The following is a 21,316-nucleotide window of genomic DNA, read 5'->3' on the forward strand; positions in this document are numbered from 1 at the left end:
TGTTTTCAATTATGATTATGCACTACAGGATGTGTTCAACATGAAGAGCAAATTGATTTCTGTAACTGTGTAAATGAAATATAGGTTTTCACGTGTATTAAATAACACAGGATTAAGGGAAAGTGAAAGCTATTTTATTTATTTTAAAATGGGTTTTAAATAATACTCATTATTTAGGAGAAATTGCTTGATATTTTGCCAAGTTCCCATGGCAAGTGCCTACTCATTTGTAGAGGTTGTCTTTACAGAACAACTGTGTCTGTAAAACAAAACGAAAAAGATGCATAACTAAAACCTGTACAAATTAAACAACTTAAACTCTATCACTCTCTCTTTTATTCTCTCTCTCGCTCTCTCTAGTACATATATATATATATATATATATATATATATATATATATATATATATATATATATATATATATATATATATATATATATAAACATATAAATAAATATATATATATATATATATATATATATATATATATATATATATATATAATGTACGTGTAAGACAGAGAGAGAGAGAGAGAGAGAGAGAGAGAGAGAGAGAGAGAGAGAGAGAGAGTATAAAATCAATCTCTACATTGCAAGCGAGGCAACTTAGGAAATTACACACGTAAGAACATTGTACTCGATGAGGCATCAGCCAACTGATACATCATTTTTAAGCATGTTAATCTCTTTATCGCACCAGAAGCCTCCTTGGGCACTTCTCAGTCTTTTCTTGAACCACTCTTTCGCCCAAGTCCAGCAGAAAGCACCTGCGGTTTCATTTTTGTCCGGCAGTGCTATAGGAGTATTAGGACATAGGGATAATAAATCTATATTTGCAAATGTAGAAACGAATGTGAACCGAGTGTATGTTAAGGGAAAATGTCGCGCGATCAGATTGCGTCGGAGATAAGATATATAGCAGAGAGCTTCACGGTTTGAGGTGCGGCCTAAAACGTGATCGCCAACGTGTGGATTGCGACACGACCGTTGATTCCCCTCCATGGACCCGCCACGTGCGCTCCTTAGGAAAGTCCTCATACAGATGCCGAAAAAGCACAAAGATGAATGAGTTTTAATGCGAAAACAACAGCCACTGAAATCGATGAAGAATCCCTGTGATACAATGGCGTTTGGCTGGACACAAATTCTGCCCAAGAGATCCTCATTAAGTAAGAAGGTGACAGGCCAGAATCGAAAATGAATCACGGATGGAATTGATTACCAGAGGTGATATGTGTTTGTCATGTTAAGCGACGTGTTTTGAGTACATGTCATAGTCCACCTCTGTTAAGTGGATAAAATCAATTCAAAACTAAAAAGTTCGTAGGTAAGTGTCCCCAATGAAGTAATCAAATTTCTAACAAAATGGATATGTATTCTTTATATATTCTTAAAGACATCTGAAAAAATTTGACAAAAGTTAAGTTGTAACTCACATGGAAGATACTCAGGAAAAAGTCAATTATATAAGAATATACAAAGACCACAATCTACAACGCAGTGAATCCAGAAAAAATAATAATCTGTATCTATCTACCTAGACTATGTATCTAGATAGACAAACGACACAATTTACACGTCACATTGCTTGTCTGCGAAAAATCACGTCCTAATCAATACCTCGGACAAAGCCAGTTTATGAAATGAAGACATTCAATTTGCGTACTGACAGTAAATGAATGATTTCTATGAGTTTTTGTAATTTCAAAGTTTTGTTTAAACTATTTGATACACTGGTTATTTTAATGTACGTGTAATCCCTGATATTATATAAGTTATCACTGTGTACGTCATGTTTTAAAAAAATGACTGACATCTCTTTTTTATGATTAGCTTTGTCAGAAGTGATGAATAAAACGTGAAGTGTTTTCGCAATCAGTTGTTGCGACACGTAGACCGTGTTATCAGTGTGTACAAGTTATTTTCTCATTTAAAAAAAATAAAATAACTTGAAATATTGGATCCTGGCCAAACTAGCTCTTTCTTGTTACTAGCCCTCTAGTCACCTGTAAGTGTTCTGTTAAGTGGTTGCCTCAACAGCAACCGCACAAAAATAAGTACGACGAAAAATTTATATTGTTTAATCTACTGTACCCAGTTACGTAATTTCAACTGTGTTGGGTAAACGTGGGTTACTGTCTAGATTAAGACAGAACTGCTAGCTGGATTTTCATCTTACATAAGACCTACAGCTGGGTTATTGTTCCCCATTTTATGTTTCTTGCGTAAACTGAGAGAGAAAAAAATATGCGAGATGAAGGAATGAAATAGAGAAGATAATATGACGTTAGGTGGGAGTGAGATAACAACCGCTAAAACACATACTCGTGGGAAAGCGCAAATATCCGTAGGATGAAAGAAAGGAGACAGCGTTTGTGATCACAAACATCATCGCATACGTTCGGCAATGAAAGTATGTTAGTATTAGTAAACGACTCTTTTCAGACTTAAGGATATACATTATATATATATATATATATATATATATATATGTATACACATACATACATATATATATATAATACATATATATGTGTGTGTGTAATGTATGCACACTTTCTCGTACTTAATAAACTACTGGCCGGCCCGGTGATTATCAGTTGGCTTCCGCCTTATCTACGTGTATAAGATTCCTAGCTGGGAGCAACACTCCAGTAAGTGCCGGTATAACGCTGAAGTTAGAGAGTTTGCAGTTATTGTAGCTTGTGTTTTAGTTTTAGTCGGGATTATTACGCCACAACAGAAAGATTTTAACAGAAATCATTACAATACTCATACTGAACATAGAGGTAAGTTTTAAGTTATGTTCAAACGATTATTAACTCAGCTTAGCGATATTTGCCCATATTTTACATCAAACAAGTACGGGACCTGAAGCGTGTTTTATCATTTTTCATAGCTTGTAATAATAATTAGATTTAGAACGTTGAATGAATGTTAACACGCGTTAGTGTGAGATGACATTATGTAAATATTCAGTCTTTAAAATTGTCCTAATTCTCATTCACATAATACCACTGAAAACGGTTAATCCACATTGCAACACACGCTCCTCAAGAACTCTTCAAGATAGCCGCATGTGATCTTATTTTGATATTAGGTATCAAAACTATGTTTATTGGTTACTCTGATTCTCCAATATGATATGCAGTCACATTAACCATTTTATAGTACCTTTAGAGAGCGGGAATGCTGTTTAGTTTCAATGCTGCGCTTGTCGAAAATTATCCACTTTGTCTTGACTTCCTCTTAAGGCCCTCTACGGCAAAATATGAGTCACTGAACACCAGCTGATACCCTGGAGCACTTTTCATGTGGACAGAAATAAAGCATGTGTAGATGTAAGTTCAGGCAACTAGCCATGGCGAGGATAGGTATTCATGTCACTGAATCGTATTGCATAATTATACATCACTTTAAACTTTTAATCAAAATGTTAAACTGCCTGAGATCGAGAGACCCTCGACGACCGATATGGGAGTACTGTACCTTCAATTCACTTGTCTGTCTATCTACGGCTAAATTTCAGAAAAGTCTCACCCTGTCGGTTTCACACCTATGATCATTTTAGAAGACCATCGTGAACGGATACAGGGCTTTTGGCAGTTAAAAAAAAAAAAATGGCTACCTCACGGCTAAGAAACTCGATTTTTGCATAATTTGCACAATATATATTCTATCTAAGCTTTGTACCGTTTCGGTAAAGTGATTTCATGTGTAACATTAAGCTAGAGTTACTCTAAGTAATTTCTCACAAATTACAAGAGTCCAATATGGCGCCTCACTGCCATACATCTGCCATTTTACAAGTATATGCCTTATGCTCACAGCCAGGTGGCTTATCTGGTCCAACCTATCAACTTCCTTTCGTAAGTCATGTACATGTATAGCCCAGTGCAGGCACAATTTTATGACATTCTGTCAAACTGATTAAATTCCACTAATGCATCCATAAAACAGTTACTATTTTCCCCAACAGGAAGCAAGTAGTAACTGTTCTATGCATGTTTTTATCGTAAATAACGGGTAGTACCTTACCTTCAAGAAAAGAGGAAAAACAACTCTAGAAAAGGACTTGAAGCTATTGATGACTTCATGTGGTCACCATGTATGCAAAATCACATGGAGGTGATCGACAGAAAGCTGGACAGAATCAGATACTGGAAGGTCAGAAAGCATATTAGTCTAACTTTAATAACGTACATAAGGATCTGTGTAAACTAAAAAAAAATAAATAAATAAATAAATAAATAAACTCTGCAATGGAATATTGGCCAGACAAAATCATCTTTCGTTCATTGCGATCCCCAGAATATGTAAGGAAAACTGAGAAATCTAAAAATTTGGCTATATATCACATTAAAAGTCATCTGAAAATTGACCCATCCTAACTACGTATAGATATAGAGCAGCAGCTAAGGACTGCTAATCCCAGCAAAATTACCTATGCTTCTTATGTTGGTTATCTGTGTAGTTTTAATAGCAAAAAATAATTTTTTTAAATGCCAGCGATAACATAAGATGGAGGAATTAAAAAATATATAATTCACGTTCTACCAACAGTGAAGATTGGTTATATGCATTAATTGTGAGTCTCCCAATAATGAAAATGTATTTCAGAGTGCCAACTATCGCAGAATGACTCATATTTTGTTTACAGAAATCCCCAATAGCGTGACCTTTGAAAATTCGTGAAGTAGATTGTAACACAAAATCAATATTCAGTTAACATATTTCCAGAATTGCTTGAAATCCCTGATATCCTTTTGTAAGGTAGCAAAAAAAATGTTATTTCAATATCTTTTTGTTGACATAAATTTTATTATGATAGTAAAATGAATTATCTCATTAATAACTATTTCATCAAACCCTGTACCACTATCTTAAAGTACCAAACAAACCATTCCAGTTAACAATATGCATGTTACTTATACAAAGAAGCATTACTGTATATGTTTTGGAGATTTTGGATAGCCTTTAAACATGTGATGGTACAACTGAATAAAGGCAGGTTATGCCACTTTTTCAATATATACTGTGCATTAAACTAAAGCAATGATTTTTATTATACAAGAAACAAACAACGCAGACTTGACTTAACAGTAATGATTGGCAATCTGTTTTAACTGTAAAATGTTGACTGACATACAACTGAATTAAACTGTGTGTTGTCTTTCTTACAGATTAAAGATGGAGTACTTAGAGCTGGTTGTTCAGTACTCAGAGCAGAGGGAGAATAAATATAAGGAGTTTTTGGAAAAACTTAAAGAGTGGAAATTAATCAGGTCCAGAACTATTCAAGGCTTACTTGATCTCATCAGTTACATTGATAGCTTTCACAAAGGTGCCAATGTTGCCAATATTGTTGGTTCTGGAGCAGGTGTTGTAGGAGCAGGTGCAGTCCTTTTGGCACCGTTCACCGGTGGCCTGTCTTTGGCTGTTGGAGGCATTGTCGCAAGTGCTGTGGGTGCCACTACAAGTATTGTTGCTTCCTTCAAGGATAACAGTGTTGCAAGAGAAAATTGCAAGAAAGCACAAGAACTTATTGATAAAGATGCAGAAGCAACTGAGGCTCTGACCAGCCTAGTGAAGCAATATTTTGAGCTAACACAGAAGCTAAATGACTGTCTAAAAGGTGCTCATGGTAAAGTAAAATTTAAGTCCCTGCCACCAATTGTGGCTGGCAGTCAGGCCGCTTCAAAATACCTATTGGGTACCCAGTTGGTTGCTTCTGCTTCTGCATTTGGCAAAGGAGCCAGTAAAGCAGGAGCTAGAGCAATTCCCGTCATTAGTGCAGTATGTATAGCCATTGATGTATGGTCTATTGTCACCACCACGGTGGATATGGTGGAAGGATCAAAAAGTGCTGCAGGCAAGGAATTGTACAAGGTAGTTGAGCAGCTGCGAAAACAGAAACATGAGGTTGGTGAAAATATTGTTGAAGTAATCAGAATACAGTCTCAGAATGAAGCTTGTGAAGAAGAAACGCAACAACAAAATGCAAAAGAAGAAAAAGAAAAGCAAAAAACTAAACGAAGAAAACGAACAAAGGAAACAGTTTGTGCAGAAAATATCCAAATGGTCAAGTGTCTGGAGGATTTGGATATGGAAGAAGATTCAGAATCTGATGAAGAAGAAAAAAGTATAACCTTTTGCCTAATGAATGCCAGATCAGTATTTAATAAATGGATTGAAATAACATCTTATGTGCTTGCAAAAGGTATTGATGTTTTGGCAGTAACAGAAACTTGGGACCGTAAAGAACCATTGGTAACAGCAGTACCAGGGTACCAGCAATTCTTTTATGCCCCTCGTGAAGATAGGAGAGGTGGGGGAGTTGGAGCTCTTGTTAGGATAGACATCATAGTACAAGATATCAAACTTGATTTTGAGGCCTTTGAATGTATGAAATGTACCTTAACTGTGCTATTCAAAGATGGATCTAGTGATACAATACATGCTTACATACTTTACAAACCACCTGATTCAAATTTTGACACTTTTCTTGATGAATTTCAAGACCTGATAGCTTTATCTGCTTTAGAAAGCAAAGTCATAATCATGGGTGACTTTAATATCCACTGGGAAAACTTCGTCCTTACCAAGTCAGTTGAGATGAGGCACCTGTTGCGTGATCATGGCCTTCACCAACACGTAAATGAAGAAACGCACGAAGACAATGGAACCCTGGACTGGGTAGTTACTCGAAACATGGAGAGATACCTTATAAAAAATCTCAGTGTTGATAAGCAAATTAAGAGATTCATTAACCTTGATCATTATCCAATTACTTTCACTGTTACACTGAAACCTCTAGTATAAAATTGTCCCTGACCATATTGGCACTACCCTTATGCATTTTGACTCCATTATCCAATAAGCAACTAAACTTTTAAAAAAATTTATTGGGTTATATTAATTAAATACTTCAAGTTAGTCCTGTCTACAGCAAATACTCCATTTCCCATTTTTTTCAGTTCTGGAATGCATCCTGAAACATATTTATTTGCTATCAGTACCTTCCAGGATGGATTTCACCATTGAGAACAAGAAATCTGCAGGAGCAAGTTCTGGAGAGTAATGCAACTAGGAAATGAAAGTTATGCAAGGCTTTGCCAAAAATCACGAATAAAAAGTGATATTGGAGCAGGTGCGCTATCGCGGTGCTGATTCCAGGTCTTATTTCTATATGCCTAAGTCCTCTTATTTTGCACTGCCTATATCGGATGCATCAAGACCTCCAAATAAAACTCCTTAATGATTATCTGACATAACGCGCAAACCGTCTGATGGAAAAACAAAATCGCTATCACCTTCACATCTGAGTGACTCTGACTTGAATTTATAGCACAGCAACGATGCTTCAGCCACTGCTTTATTTCTTTCCAACATCACAGCCACAACCAAACTTCTTCATTCGGTCCAGAAATTTTCATCAGCATTCCACGCTGAGGGGTCGCCATTTGTAGATAACGATAGAGAATTCACAAGAAACTTGCACATTATCCCACAAAAAGCATTCCAGATGATTTCCAGAACTAGAAAAAGCACTGTATGTGTGTATTCACTAAGGAGGGGACTATTTACAAAGAGACAAGTGTGATTAAGATGTAACTAAAACAAATTTGTTCTATAAAAAGGTAGGTTTCTATTTAGAACAACTCTCATATACAGTACCACCCTGCCAAGTGATCCCATTGAATAAACTTGAAGTTATAAACTGACTGATGAACGTGGCAAAAGATGACATATGTGGAGGAAATATAGTGCCAGACCACAAATTTCCACTCAATACAATTTGCATATAAAGCATTATGTAATGAGAGCCCAGATATAAAGATCAGAAAATAGACTTATCTGTATTTCATTTGATCATGATATGCACTACACAATTATTTCCAACGTTTTCATATAACTTGCTGATAAGTGCACATCCTGCTGTTTCACGGTGCTGACAGAAATTAACAACACGGTGCGAGTGTATCAGCAGGGTGGTAAATGTACAAAGTTCTTCTGAATGTTTTAAGACGACTAATAAGCATACGCTCTAGTTTACAAAAACCTTTCTCAAAATAATTTCTTTATCAAGTGTCACTCTCAGTTCACCTCTGGCCTATCTCATCGTAATCAAATTCTCAACAGCATGTAACTCATCAGAATTACAGCCATAATAAAATGTTGTGCCTTGTCATAACTAAAGAAATGTGGTATTATTACTAGCCAGGCAGAAGTTCTATTTCCAGAGGCTCATTAGAACTCGTCGTACATCTTCGGGCAATCCTCCCACCAAGGTCACAGCTCTAAGGTAAACCACCTGCAGATGGGAGGGTAGATTTGCCACCTGGATTCTACCAGTTTCCAGCAATTTTTATCAGGCTACCGCTTGGGGGACAAAGTAGGGAACCTTGGCTTTCTACAGAGCCACAGCGTTGTCCCAAGAGGGCTCAAAACGTTGCATAAACCGCCAAGGATTATGTGCTCTAACGCTCACTGAATAGGCTACCCTTGGAAATGTCCTCATCATCACCATTTAAAATACTAAACGACCGTAAGATGCACATTCTACTCATTGTTTTTTACGAAAAAGTGTGACACAACCCTCCTGATGATATCTGGATCCTATCTACGCATCAGCTTCTTAAAAAAAAGTTGGTAAGTAAACCAGTACTTTATAAAAAAAAACACATTTTCATACATAAAATGCTCATCATAACATGAGTATTTGTGTAACTTGACCTGACAACTTATAAAATACCTTACCAATAAAAAATAAATACCTAAACATGTGAATAACAAAGCACTGTCATAACTGTGAATACTCGAAACTCTGGCCATACCTTCAAACACAATGCTATAAAATAACGCTGGCATTCGCCATAATATTAAATAAAAAATAACAGAACCATAAACAAACCTGTCAACAGTGTACAGCACCAGCATGGCCTAAGACTGGTAATCTGCTGACAGCATTGCATGATTTGTGGCTTCCTCTTAAGATGCAGACGCCCACTCCTCAACTTTGTTAGGTTGCTGCTACCTTCCACGTCTTTGTCTTGACATCTGAAAAATGATAAAGAGAGTCCAATAAACATAGGAATATAATATAGTAACCATTCAGTAAATGTTAGTTGGAATTAGATTCTTTTTTCAGTTTTTCGTCTCCTGTCTGTTTTAATTAAATTATTGCTCAATTCTTGTTCTCCTTTTGTTATTCCCTGTGAAGGGTGTCCTAGTAAACGGCTCCTCTGACACAGTATAAAAGCAACTCACGAGTCTGAAGGTTTCAGTATCGTGACAGGTATCAGTGCATCCGATTTCTCAATGGAAGGTTGCCAATGTACGATAATGAAACCTTGAGCCTTACTAGCCACAGTTTTAGTATTATATTTACATTTTAACTTTGTCTGTGTCAAAATGGTAGCTCGCTTTTAAGCAATACCAACCTATAAATATACATAGGTCTTATATTCATGCAAGAGAACTTCTCTTAATGTGATGCCATTCATTATAGCAAGGTTGGTAATGTTTGCTCCTTTCCCTTGTTTAATTTCTATTTTCAGATTTAGGACAGCTAATATTATGAAGTCCAAGGTCGGAAAGGAACCTTTCATCATATGCTGCTAGATTTTCGAAGCAGACCATAATTATAAGAAACAAGTCGCCGTGGTCAGCAAATGATCTTACATACTGTAGCTATTGCTGTAACTAAAACAATGGTGGACAACAGAGGCCTCCAGAACACACTCTCATCTCTCGCAGAGATGATTCTATGTCGAAGACGCGGGTGGACACGAGGGCATTTTGTCTTCTTCAACTGCAATCAAGGAGATTTGTTCTACGTTTTATAGTGCAAGAACTTTGTGTGCAGGGACGCAAAATGGCACTGATTTCCACTTATGTATTACGTCTACGCAAAACCGGTAGGAGAATTTATCAAAGAAACCTGTTTGTTTTCTCATTTGGCATATCAACATCAATGTAATGGGCTCGGTTGTAACCTCAACTATAGTACAAATATTGCGTACTCACGAAATTCAGTATTTCTACTTTACGATCAGTGGATTCCGCAAACGAAAAAACAAAACTGCTACTGTTGTTCTAACAACACCAAACGAAGAGGTTTCAATTATAATTCTAAACTTCTATTGAATTATTAGCCACAAAATGTATTTTGCTTAAATTATTACCTCTTGTCAGTAATGAAAAATAAAAAATATGGTTACATAGCCACCAGTCGTCTTTTTAGAGAAACGCCTGCACACTTAAATTTTCGTGGAAATAGTCTGAAAATTAGAACTAATATCATGTGTGGTATGTCATTTTACATGTTTTCCAGTAAGCTAACTTTAATAAATACAAGCAGTCCTGAGAAGAGTATAAGTGTCCTACAGTTTCCATATACTTACTCACTCTAATTGTTTTTTTTTTCAGGTTAATACCAACTGAATATAGAATCAAATGGAAAAAAGAAGGCAATTAGCAGTGATACGGTCTTCTCCTAAGAAGTAGATGAAGTATGAATCTGAGAAGCATCGTCATATTTTATGCACCTCAAAAGGTCGAGAGTAGCTGTACGTGCACAAGGAAACTTACTTCCAGATCAAGTCGATAAACATTGTTTCCAGTCTTTCAAAATCCAAGAAGAGGATAACCAGGCGGGTATCACATAACGAGAAACTGATCATCCACTGCACAAAACAGGTATGTTTGGTAATGATGTTACATTATGTAATCATAATAAATGTACTGGAAATCGGAATTCAGACAACCATTGTGCTTTCACGAGTTGAAACTAATATGGACAGTTACAAGCATTACAAGTCTGATTGGAGGAGATTAGGATCTTGTACGGTCTCTCTGCGATGTAGATTTCCCTAAAGAAGTCGATCTAACATTTATGTACACTACCAAGGGTGCACTAGCCAGTCATCCATTTTTTTCAGACATTTACTAGATATGTTCTAGTCCTATCACATCCTCCGGCTTAGTTTGAATCAATTTGTATATCATTGGTAGAATTCTAGCATGTTCGGCGTCGATGACCGCAGTTATGATTCAAGATAACTTACATTCATACAGTCATTCAATCCAACATCAACTGTAGAATTACACGATACCCTAACATGCTTAAATATGAAACGAATTATCTCGAGCATTTAACGGGCATATTGTCAAATATATAATGTTGCATTTTTCAAAAAGGAAAAATTTAAATCCCTCTTTTTGGAAATCGCAAACGATATGAGCCTAGCTGGGAAACTGCTCAAACACATTCCCAAATCCGTCTTTCTGCAGACGTCAGGAATCACAGGCAACATATTGTTCCTTGTACATGGGTAATATTATCACTATTAACTGGTATCTACAACATCGCCTAAAGCAAACTGTGTGTCATATACTGTACATAAACCTAATCTAGGAAATGTGAATAACCTGAATAATGGTACACACAGGGTGGAAGGTACTCCAATCAAAATTGTATATGTTTTATTGCCCTCATACCACAACACAGGGCAAAAGGCTTTCAGGTGTTGTAATATACTCCATTTTTTTCTGTGCCTTTTTCTTTACATAGGTTTTACGAACATCTCTACATACTAAGGGCACTACAGTAGATCAGCATTTGTAGTGATGATAATATTAATGAATGTGTATATGGTTTTACCTTCATTAAAGGAACGAAATCTTTAAGTACAAATCTGTCACGCTCTAGAAATTCTTCTTTCCAGTATCGTACTTTCTTATTCAAGCATTGACCAAAAAGACTACATGTACGCAAGTCAAACAAATGGTCACTTTTCAACAAATAAGGTCTAACAATATGTAATGAAATCGAAAGGATAAGTTTTGGCTAATGTGTGGGTATCAAGTGTATATTCATTGTTATAGAACGTCATGTCGTTAACTGTGAATGTCATTCAAAGTTGTTGAAGACTTTGAATAAAGGCCTTGACAATACGGACGTAGTATTTGCCATTCCAAAGTTACACAGTTTTTCGCATATCCGAGAGGTCATTTATATTACGGATAGATAGATATAGATATACATTATGTATATATATATATATATATATATATATATATATATATATATATATATATTGTATATATATGTATAACTGAATCACGAAAATATGGAACGTGATGAATATATAAATAAAGATAAAATCCACGAAGGAAAGGGAAACACTGGAGGACTGCGAGGCAATTCGACTGTCTGACGTCCTTTACTTAGTCTGCTAAGTAAACGACGACAGACAGTCGAAAGGCCTCGCAGCACTCCAGTGTTTCCTTCCTTCGTGGAATTTATCTTTTATATATATATATATATATATATATATATATATATATATATATATATATATATATATATATATATATATATATATATGTGTGTGTGTGTGTGTGTGTGTGTGTGTGTGTGTGTATGTGTGTGTGTATGTATATAACAATTCATAAAAAAAGCATGTTAACTAGTAGCAATACAATGACGCCTGCAAACTACAGGATCCACGATGTATTTCTTTATTCTGGTGAAAATGCGATTAGAAGCAACCGACATCTTGGTAGATTTAACAACCCAAATTTCTCCATCATAAATATGTTATGTTTGTTAATAATGAGTTTAGACACTGAAAAAAATTTTGTTCATAACTTCAAGTCAATAACATGTTCGGCTCGTAAAGGTTAATTTCATGCAGTACTTTCTAAGTATATTCCTTATATATTTTAACGCAAACTGAAACAAGTAACATTAAATTTTAAAAGAAACGTGCGTTTATCAACATTTCCAAAAGGCTAGATCCTGCTCAGATACGTGGAATTGACATTACATTCTCAAGTCTATGGGTAGGTAATTTAAACGGAACAGCCATTGTCGGATTGGATGATCCCCATGCTAGCAGAGAACTCTAGTTTAGACCATTCATTTAATGATGTCCTACCTTGTCAGGTCACTGTGACATTTTGCTTTTCCATGTATTTTTGTTCCTCGCTTAACTTTTCTTTTTCTCCCATTATCCTCAATTTTTCATTTTCCGTGAGATGTCGATGAGATCTCTCCTAGCATAGGTGCTGTGACGCAGGCAGAACCGTTTCTGTCACAGACACATAGACCGGGATCTTACTTTCCTCAACTGCAGCATGTGAATTTTGCAAAGTGATACTCAGCATAAAATCAGGTAGATACACACACACACACACACACACACACACACGTGTGTTCATAATCTTCAACTTCACGGTGCAGGATAAGTCGTTGTTTTCCGCAGATCTGTCAAGAGCACGGTAACCTAGGCCTAGTCGTATTTCCAAACTAATAATTGTTTAGTCCTATCCAAGTCATTCAAAGAAAATCTCGTTCTTAGAGTATAGTATGTAAATCTGTTATTACGTACTGCTGATATTTGCTTTATCTAATTTGTATTCCTGCACAAGATTGATACAGGATAGGCCTGAGTTTAAGTCCCGTGTGATATAGCCTATCAAATATGAGGTGTTATCATAATCATGGACATTTTAATTCCTAGTTCATATTTCGGCTAGTATTGTCTGTTGAGATTATCTGCGAAGCTTAAGCTGTTGTTTTGATTTGTGCACCTACTAAAAGTTTTCATAGCAACTATCAAATTTCATATATAACCTCAAAAGGCAAAGCGAGGTTATGCAACACTATTTTCAAATACTCACAGAGTTTTGAAAGGCCCCAAAACCGGGAAACTACCCCTAAGAGAATCAACTGGAGATGAACTCCTGCCACCAGTGGTGAGTGACGATGACTATTCGTTTCACCTCCCCGTCTCCAATGTATCCCCATAAAGTTTCACCTACAGAAATTTTTATCAATTCCAAGTTTTAAGTACAATCTAGTCTCTATAAAATATTGGTGAATATTGATACTTTCATACTTATTATAATACCTAATAATTTGCTTTAAAACTAAGGAAAATACATAAAAACGTTCTGCCTGAAATAGTGTGTACCCTAAACCCATTACAAGACACTGACTTCGGTGGCTGTGCTATTTACTTTTGGATTTTTTTATAGTGCCTCAGATTAGTAGCATCATGAGCAGACTATATACAGCAGAGGGAGGACTCTGGACTCTTAAATAAGCTTTCGATCGTATTACCAAGTAAAAATGAGGAATATAATAATGTTATTCGGATATTTCACATTCAACCGATCATCCAGCTGCCGATCTCCCCAAAGTGCATTTGCGCGGTATTAAAAAAAATAGTTTTTGTTGTTGCTAATTTTGTTTAAGGTCTTATTTGCATATCTGAATTGCATCCCGTTCAATTAACGTATCAAACAAATATTTATTGATGTTATATATTACGAATAATATTAAATAACTTTCATATCTGAAAACTTCATTTTCGGACATTATCCTTTCATTAGGAAACCTTGTCAAACGCAATTCATGTGTACTTTTAGGCTTATATGTAGTGGCGTCGCTATGTGGGGAGGGTTGCCAGGGATGGCAACTCGCCCCCGTCAGATGCTTGGCCCCCCACTGCCCCACCCAGTTGAAATTCCCTTCGTAGCTAAACTTTAACCCTTATAGTATTAAATTTTGATACATTTGCATATAGTAAGAGTTGAAAATTAATTGAAAATTGAAGTCTATAATTTCAAATACAGGTTAACTAATTACTATTATTTTCTTTCATTCACATGGATATATACATTCGAGAATAGAATATTTTACTAATTACAGAATTGGTACATTAGTTTTGTGCAATTTTCTTTGGCCCCCCTAAAATATCTTGGCCCCACCTAGGCACCCGCCCCCCGATGGAATGCCAGCTACGCCACTGCTTATATGTTAATTAGAAAACCATGGAATCCAATGACAGGGGTCCTTTGAAGGCGTTGTAGAATGCTAAATGACATATTCGAAGAGTAATAGGCAACTTCTCACAATAAGATTTTCTGGAAAAACGTCAAATAAACTGTGGGACTGAAATTGAAGTCTAGAAAAACTAAAGCAGCAAGAACCATTGATAACAGCTGAAAAAAAATTGTTTCCTTCCATACTTTATAATAGCGAAATAATGAATTATGGTGGACAAAATGAGCCCTGTGTTTAAAATTCTGCAGAATTATGCTTATCAGTAAAAAAGACTAAAAACGTGACATTTAAAAAAAAACTTTCTATAATTCCTATGCTCATTTGCATGTCAATAGATTCTGGTGTTCCAGACTGGGATCATCAGCATGATATATGGATACTTGACTGGCGACAACTATAAAATCATGGCTACATTCTAAAGAAAGAAAAAAAATGCATGTTGACGATAGAAAGGTTATTCTTCGATGCGTATAACATTGTAGCAGTAATTTCTTTTTTACAGTTGTCCCCCTAAATGTATCATGGTAAAAACAGACCACTTTTGAAAGTTTAAGCAATCAACACCGAAAATGTTATTCTTGAATTCCATTTTACCTTATCTGAAACACAGCTTACATGGGAACATGAACTGTGCTGATAAACAAAATGAACATCTCGACTCAAGTCATTTAGCGCTGTCATGACCTTGGTATGTTTCTTTATCAAGATACGCTTCATCATCCCAAGTGTAGAAATAATGATTCAGATTCGTATGATACGCCAAGTAACATAATTGTAAATGGGAAACAGCTATGTAGTTACGCTACCCTTGAACAAATAAAGTTAAAAAAAATGGGGGCTTTCATCAATACATGACGATGAATGGAGGTTTCTGTACTCTGACCATGTTTATGCAATATGCTCATCGTTTTGTACCATTCGAAGTATCACCTCAATTTCTTGATAGAATTTGTGTTATGAAAAGAGTAATAATCTGTAGCAATAACCTTCAATTATAACGGTTACTGCCGTTTTTATGGTAGGCACTTACTGAGTGTGGCAGTTACCTGCTTACTACCTGATCACTCCTGTAAGCTGCCAATATTTTCATTACATGCTTTAATTTAACTTGACTTCTGTCTGTCTGTTTGGGTCAAATTTTGGACTTGAAATTTTGCATGGTTACTCAATCCCGGTGACAATACGACCTTACATGATCAACAGGTCAGCAGTGACTTCTAGTGACCTCTCCCAGTATCTCAGGATTTGTGCGAAACTCTTCGGATTTTTCACAAATTCTTTGACGCGGTAGAACCTGTCTTCTATATAACCCCTCCCCTCCTTCTTCCATCCCCCTTCCCCTCCCCTCCTCCAGCAGACGATCAAGAATTAATTTAGCTGTATCCTCCACTCCCCTTCCCTATTCCCTCTTCCATCCCCCTCCCCCTTCCAAAGCACATGATCAAGACTTAGTGTTAACCCCCTTCCGGGGCATACGATCAAGTGTTAATTTAGCTGTGTCCTCCCTTTCCCTTCCCTCTTCCCACTTCCCCTCCCCCTTCCACAGCAGACAATTAAGTGTTAATTTAGTTGTCCTCCTCCTCCCTTTCCCTCTTCCATCCCCCTCTCCTCCCCTCCCCCTTCCGGAGCACACGATAAAGTGTTAATTTAGTTGTCTCCTCCCCCTCCCCTTCCCTCTTCCATCTCCTCCACTTTCACCTTCCCTCCCCTCCCTGTCCCCCTAAATTAACACTTGATCGTGTGCTCCACACGATCAAGTGTTAATTTAGGTGTGTCCTTCCCTCCCCTTCTCTCTTCCCTCTCCCATCTCCTCCACTTCCACCTGCCCTCCCCCTTCCGGAGAACACGATCAAGTGTTACTTTAGCTGTGTCCTCGCCCTCCCCTTCCCTCTTCTATCCCCCTCCACTTCCACCATCACTCCCGCATCCCCTTTCCCCTCCCCTTCGAAAGCACATATCAATTGTTAATTTAGCTGTGTCCTCCCCCACATTTCCTCCCATGCTTGGGGCCCACGCTTTTATTTTTGTAGACATGACTAACTGTAAGAAATTCTCAAAATATTATTTTTTACTTTTTAGTGCATTTTAATATAGGCGTTTTAATTTTTTTTTATTTATTTTATCCTTTTCTTATTGGGAAGTGTTTTGGATTTTGTATAGTCAGTAGTGGAACATTATTGGCAGATAAATATATTTCATAAAACTGGTTTCAAAATGACTACTTTGCTGTGGTTGAATTTTCACTGAACATCACCGTTATGCGCCTTACAACGTGGGGGTTATTTATCCTGAATATGCTCGTTATCAAGACAGAGAAATTATGTTGTTCGCCCTTTTATCCAAAGCAATTATACTCGAAGACTTTTCCAAAGTATATTGAAGATGTAAAACACAAGAGCCGGAATCCAAATGTTTAAGCAACTGGAGCAACACAACAATGGCGTGGGTGAATATGACTGGTATAAATATTCTAAAATTAGTCCTTATGATAAATCTTTTGACAATATATATACAAACACGTACGTACACACACACATGCATATATATATATATATATATATATATATATATATATATATATATATATATATATATATATATATATATATATATATATATATATATATATATATGTGTGTGTAAGTATATGTAAATATTAAATGATATTTTTATATTCACTTAGAGAGCTTTAGCGGTCTGAATTATAGTAAATGGATGAAATAAGCAAAATTGGTAATCTATTTTTAAAGTTACCTGGATTCAAAACAATCTACAGTCTTTAAAATTCACGAATATCCTTCTAAACTTGGAAACTTCACTACAATAAAGTAACCGTCGCCACACCATTTGAAATCTTAGACCACTGTTATCGTGGTTTATGTAGAAATAGAGATACTATCTAGTGTGATACGAAATATCCGAAATATCCCGACTTTCTCTCATCAGGTCAAATTGTGTATAAAATTTCAAAGTGAACTCAAATGTAATCTTTCCAGACTCGGCTTTTTATCATAATTACAAATACTAAAATCCAAAATGCAGCTGTACCTTTATAATCGTCTTTTTGGTTCAAATGTACAAACAAAAGCTGAATTTATATCAAGTCCAGCTTTGGACATTACTAATTTCTATATGACCTGAGATAGCTCTGCACTTAAAACAAAGCCTCATTAATATCTATCTGAAATGTCCATTTTTTCTTAGAGCAGTATGTGGCAAACGCTGACCAGCTTCTCCTTGACAAATATGCTGCTGTTTGTCTTGGCCGTCCTACCAGGCATTTAAATTCCGAGCATTTACAGATTGTTGATCCCCAGTAAGGTCATGAGTATAGTCACTTAAACACTGTAAGTTATGCCCATTTTCCAAGGAAGAAAGTATCTAATGCGTTGAGAAGCTGGTGAACATATTTCATGCAAAGAGCTTGTTGTTTACTGTTTATCTTGTTATAGTACTAAATTCACTGTACTGTACTATAAATATTATTAAAACATCTATTTAGCACTTATTCAAACCTTTGCATTAAGTCTTTTGTACTCATCAGTCCAGACTATTTGCTCCCCCGACCGCTAGGGAATTCCTGGCTGCGCCCTCTGAAGCTGATAAAGGATATGAGCTTTCATCTAAAGTTTATTTGTAATAGATTTATGTGATGATAGTGCTGCCGCCTCTCCTTATGAGAATGTGAACTAATACAAATTCTTAATAAGAGCTACTGCAAGTGGAATTAAACGGTTTCAGTGATGGAATTTGTTCTGAAGATTTATGAAAGCGACGCGGTTTTGCCAATTGGGAAAATTAATTTGGTAACGTTTATTTGCACAGTGGACTGCAGCAATCGACCTTCACCTTAAAAAAACCTGGACTGAAGTTCTGGTCGTCCAGCAACTTTACGGTTGGACAGCCTGTGTGCAGCAGAGAACTACTGACGGTCACCCTTCATGAAATGTTAATTCTGTACTTCAAGCATGGTACATGCGGTGGTCACTTAAAAGACGAAAAGTAAAATTAGATCTACCTTATAGTCATCTAGTGATTGATTTTATCAGTTGCCTGTGCGCTAGATATTGTATGTGACTTGGTAATCATTTATTGTGTAAAAAGTATTTGTAGTTAGGTGCTGTATTTTATCATGAGAAAAATGTTATCATTAAATAGAGTCAGTTAAATGGTTTTCATTATTGTATATTGTATATGTTTTTAGCGTTATAGAGAATGCGTCTGTGTGTTTTTCACTATAGATTTTTAAGGGGTATATTACAACTGGAATTTTAATTTCCGTTGATATTTTTATCTTACCAGAGTTTCTTGAAAGTTGACTGTGGTTAGATAAGATGTTATGATTTTACATTAGTTTGTAAGTCGCCCAAATTTCATTATATTACATACTGTTCTAACTGACCCAGATCTTTGGAGAGATCTATCAAAAATGTAAATATTCAATTATTAGACTTGATTTGAATTAATAAGATCTATGAATACAAATTTCAGACTTGCCAAGACCTTATTCAAAAGGTTCAAGTTTATTGTGTTCTTATATCTGTTTACTTTCATGATTTGATCAGTTTTTGGATCTTTTTATTCCAGATTGATTCTTTCTATAAAACTTTTGTGATTGGGTTTCTTTTGTAAAGGTTCACTGATAGGTTAAGTGTAACTTTGTCATATTTTCTTTAAAGAGTTCCTCCTCCTATACCAAGTCCTTTTAGCCAATAGTGTGTAAATATTCCTGGATTTTTAAAGTATTCATTGTTTTTATAGATTTTAAGCACCATTCTCCATTGCTACATCCCTGTACACCTGAAGCATTGTTCATCCGTCAAACATACTTTAAAATTAACTGAGTATTTCACTTTGATACCAACAAAGTACTTTTTCCCCAAAACATATTTTCAACACCATTAATTTTGAATGTCATTCGTCTGGGCTTCAGTTAAGGTACCAACAGCATTTCATTTTTAAATAAAGTAGAAATCATCTTTTACCCTGAATCCCCATCCCCCTAAACTGTAGTTAATGTTTGTTAATGGTTTTTTTTAATTATTTCTCGCCTTTCCTTTTAATTATATCTGGTTGAAACTTCCAAATTAAAATTTTAAGCAACTGTTGCTTTTGGAGTTGTGTACAAATGAAAAGGTTCACCAGATCTTCCAAACCATGATCACAAACAACCTTCATTTTCACCTGGGTGTCGTATATATAAGGAGGAGTAATAGTGACATTGATACTCTCATACCATGGCCCACAACTGATGGATTTCATACAAATGGTAAAAGCTGATACTTTACCACCACAAGAAGCTCGAATTACAAACTAATTTTCGCTTCAGGAGGGTTCATGTATGACAATGTTCAAACCATAAGAATTTTGTACGGTATTCTATTCAACCATGACAACCATAATTTTCCTTAATTAGAAATGTATAGTCCATCTCTAGCCGCAGGAGAGTTGCAAATCTCCCATTATTTCCCAAAAGTCTTTATTTCTTTATTTGCTCCACCAAAACCAAGAGTTGCTTTCATTAGCAATTGATAAAGTTTTATGCTTTCCTTTTGCATCAAGTCAAAGTGTAGGGTGGAGAGTTTAATCTGTTTACTTTAGGCGTGAGCAAATGTACCACATGCTGTATTCATTAGATCATAAAGTAAGTTTTACACTGTTTGTTCTTATAAGTGAATAGTTTCCCGTCATGTATTTCTCTAATAGGAGATTCATTGTTAACCTCCATATTTTTTAGAACTTTGTAAATATAACGACATATTGCAATCCAACCAGTGTTAACAAAGAACTAAAGAACATTCTCTGTTTACCATTTCATCCTAATTTCATTCCTGCAGTGCCCATTTTAAAAACTATTGATATTAACCTAGTATTTAAATATAACAATATTTTGAGAAATAAACTAATTAAGATAAGCCCACCCAATTCAAACAATATTGTATACAGTATTCCTTGCAAAGAATATAATAAGATTTATATTGGTCAAACATCAAAAGGACTAAAAGTAAGACGCTCCCAACACAAATATACCATTTCAAGAGGCTTATCAAATAATGGCATTGTGGTTCATTGGCTTAAGACAGGCCATGCGATGAACTGGGATAAGTCAACGGTAATCTACAAGGTCAACGACCATCGGAAAAGAAATCTGCTAGAGACTGTGTTCATTGAAGCTACTTCCATCAGGAATGTTAATCTCCACCTTGGATTATCCTTTGTCCCTGTCTTTCTTGTTTAAAGAGCATACTGCCCAGATTAACAAATTGTGACCCCACCCCCTCCCCCCTTCTGTTTTTGTATATAAATCTCTGTCAGCTTCTTTTGTATTCAGTTACGGGCTGCTCCAGGAGCAAGAGCCCGTGTCAGCACAAGGCTGGCTTAATCTTAAACAAAAAACTTTTGTATTCAGTGTGAACTTGAAAGTGAAGAATAAACTACGAAAGTACTTGTTCAAAGTCC

At 35.9% G+C, this 21,316-nt stretch overlaps 1 protein-coding gene and 1 long non-coding RNA gene across 8 annotated transcripts in view; one reads left to right on the forward strand and one right to left on the reverse strand.

Moving 5' to 3' along the window:
• Positions 1-21,316, reverse strand: part of LOC136842529 (uncharacterized) — a 136,549-nt gene that overhangs the window by 93,245 nt on the left and 21,988 nt on the right. For 5 of the 6 annotated variants that reach the window (XR_010854252.1, XR_010854256.1, XR_010854255.1 and 2 more), the window contains 2 exons: positions 8,915-9,060; positions 4,039-4,160 (listed from right to left, as the gene is read on the reverse strand). This is a non-coding gene — a long non-coding RNA (uncharacterized lncRNA). The remainder of the gene's footprint in view (positions 1-4,038; positions 4,161-8,914; positions 9,061-21,316) is intronic. The other variant, XR_010854250.1, reaches the window with a different exon arrangement.
• On the forward strand, positions 738-21,312 carry LOC136842528 (uncharacterized). 2 transcript variants are annotated; one of them, XM_067109947.1, is made up of 5 exons: positions 738-1,327; positions 5,184-8,652; positions 9,561-9,920; positions 10,432-10,701; positions 18,683-21,312. In XM_067109947.1, the coding sequence occupies exon 2, from the start codon at positions 5,191-5,193 to the stop codon at positions 6,820-6,822; it is 1,632 nt and encodes a 543-aa protein (XP_066966048.1). In that variant the 5' UTR covers positions 738-1,327; positions 5,184-5,190; the 3' UTR covers positions 6,823-8,652; positions 9,561-9,920; positions 10,432-10,701; positions 18,683-21,312. The 2 variants fall into 2 exon arrangements, with proteins under 2 accessions (XP_066966048.1, XP_066966047.1); XM_067109946.1 differs by lacking the exon at positions 738-1,327 and adding an exon at positions 2,593-2,789.

The sequence above is a fragment of the Macrobrachium rosenbergii genome, chromosome 10, assembly GCF_040412425.1.
Source record: "Macrobrachium rosenbergii isolate ZJJX-2024 chromosome 10, ASM4041242v1, whole genome shotgun sequence".
NCBI classification, from domain to species: domain Eukaryota; kingdom Metazoa; phylum Arthropoda; class Malacostraca; order Decapoda; family Palaemonidae; genus Macrobrachium; species Macrobrachium rosenbergii.

Excerpts from the sequence above, each read along its gene's own strand:
- LOC136842528 (XM_067109947.1), top strand. The coding sequence starts at position 5,191 with ATGGAGTACTTAGAGCTGGTTGTTCAGTACTCAGAGCAGAGGGAGAAT.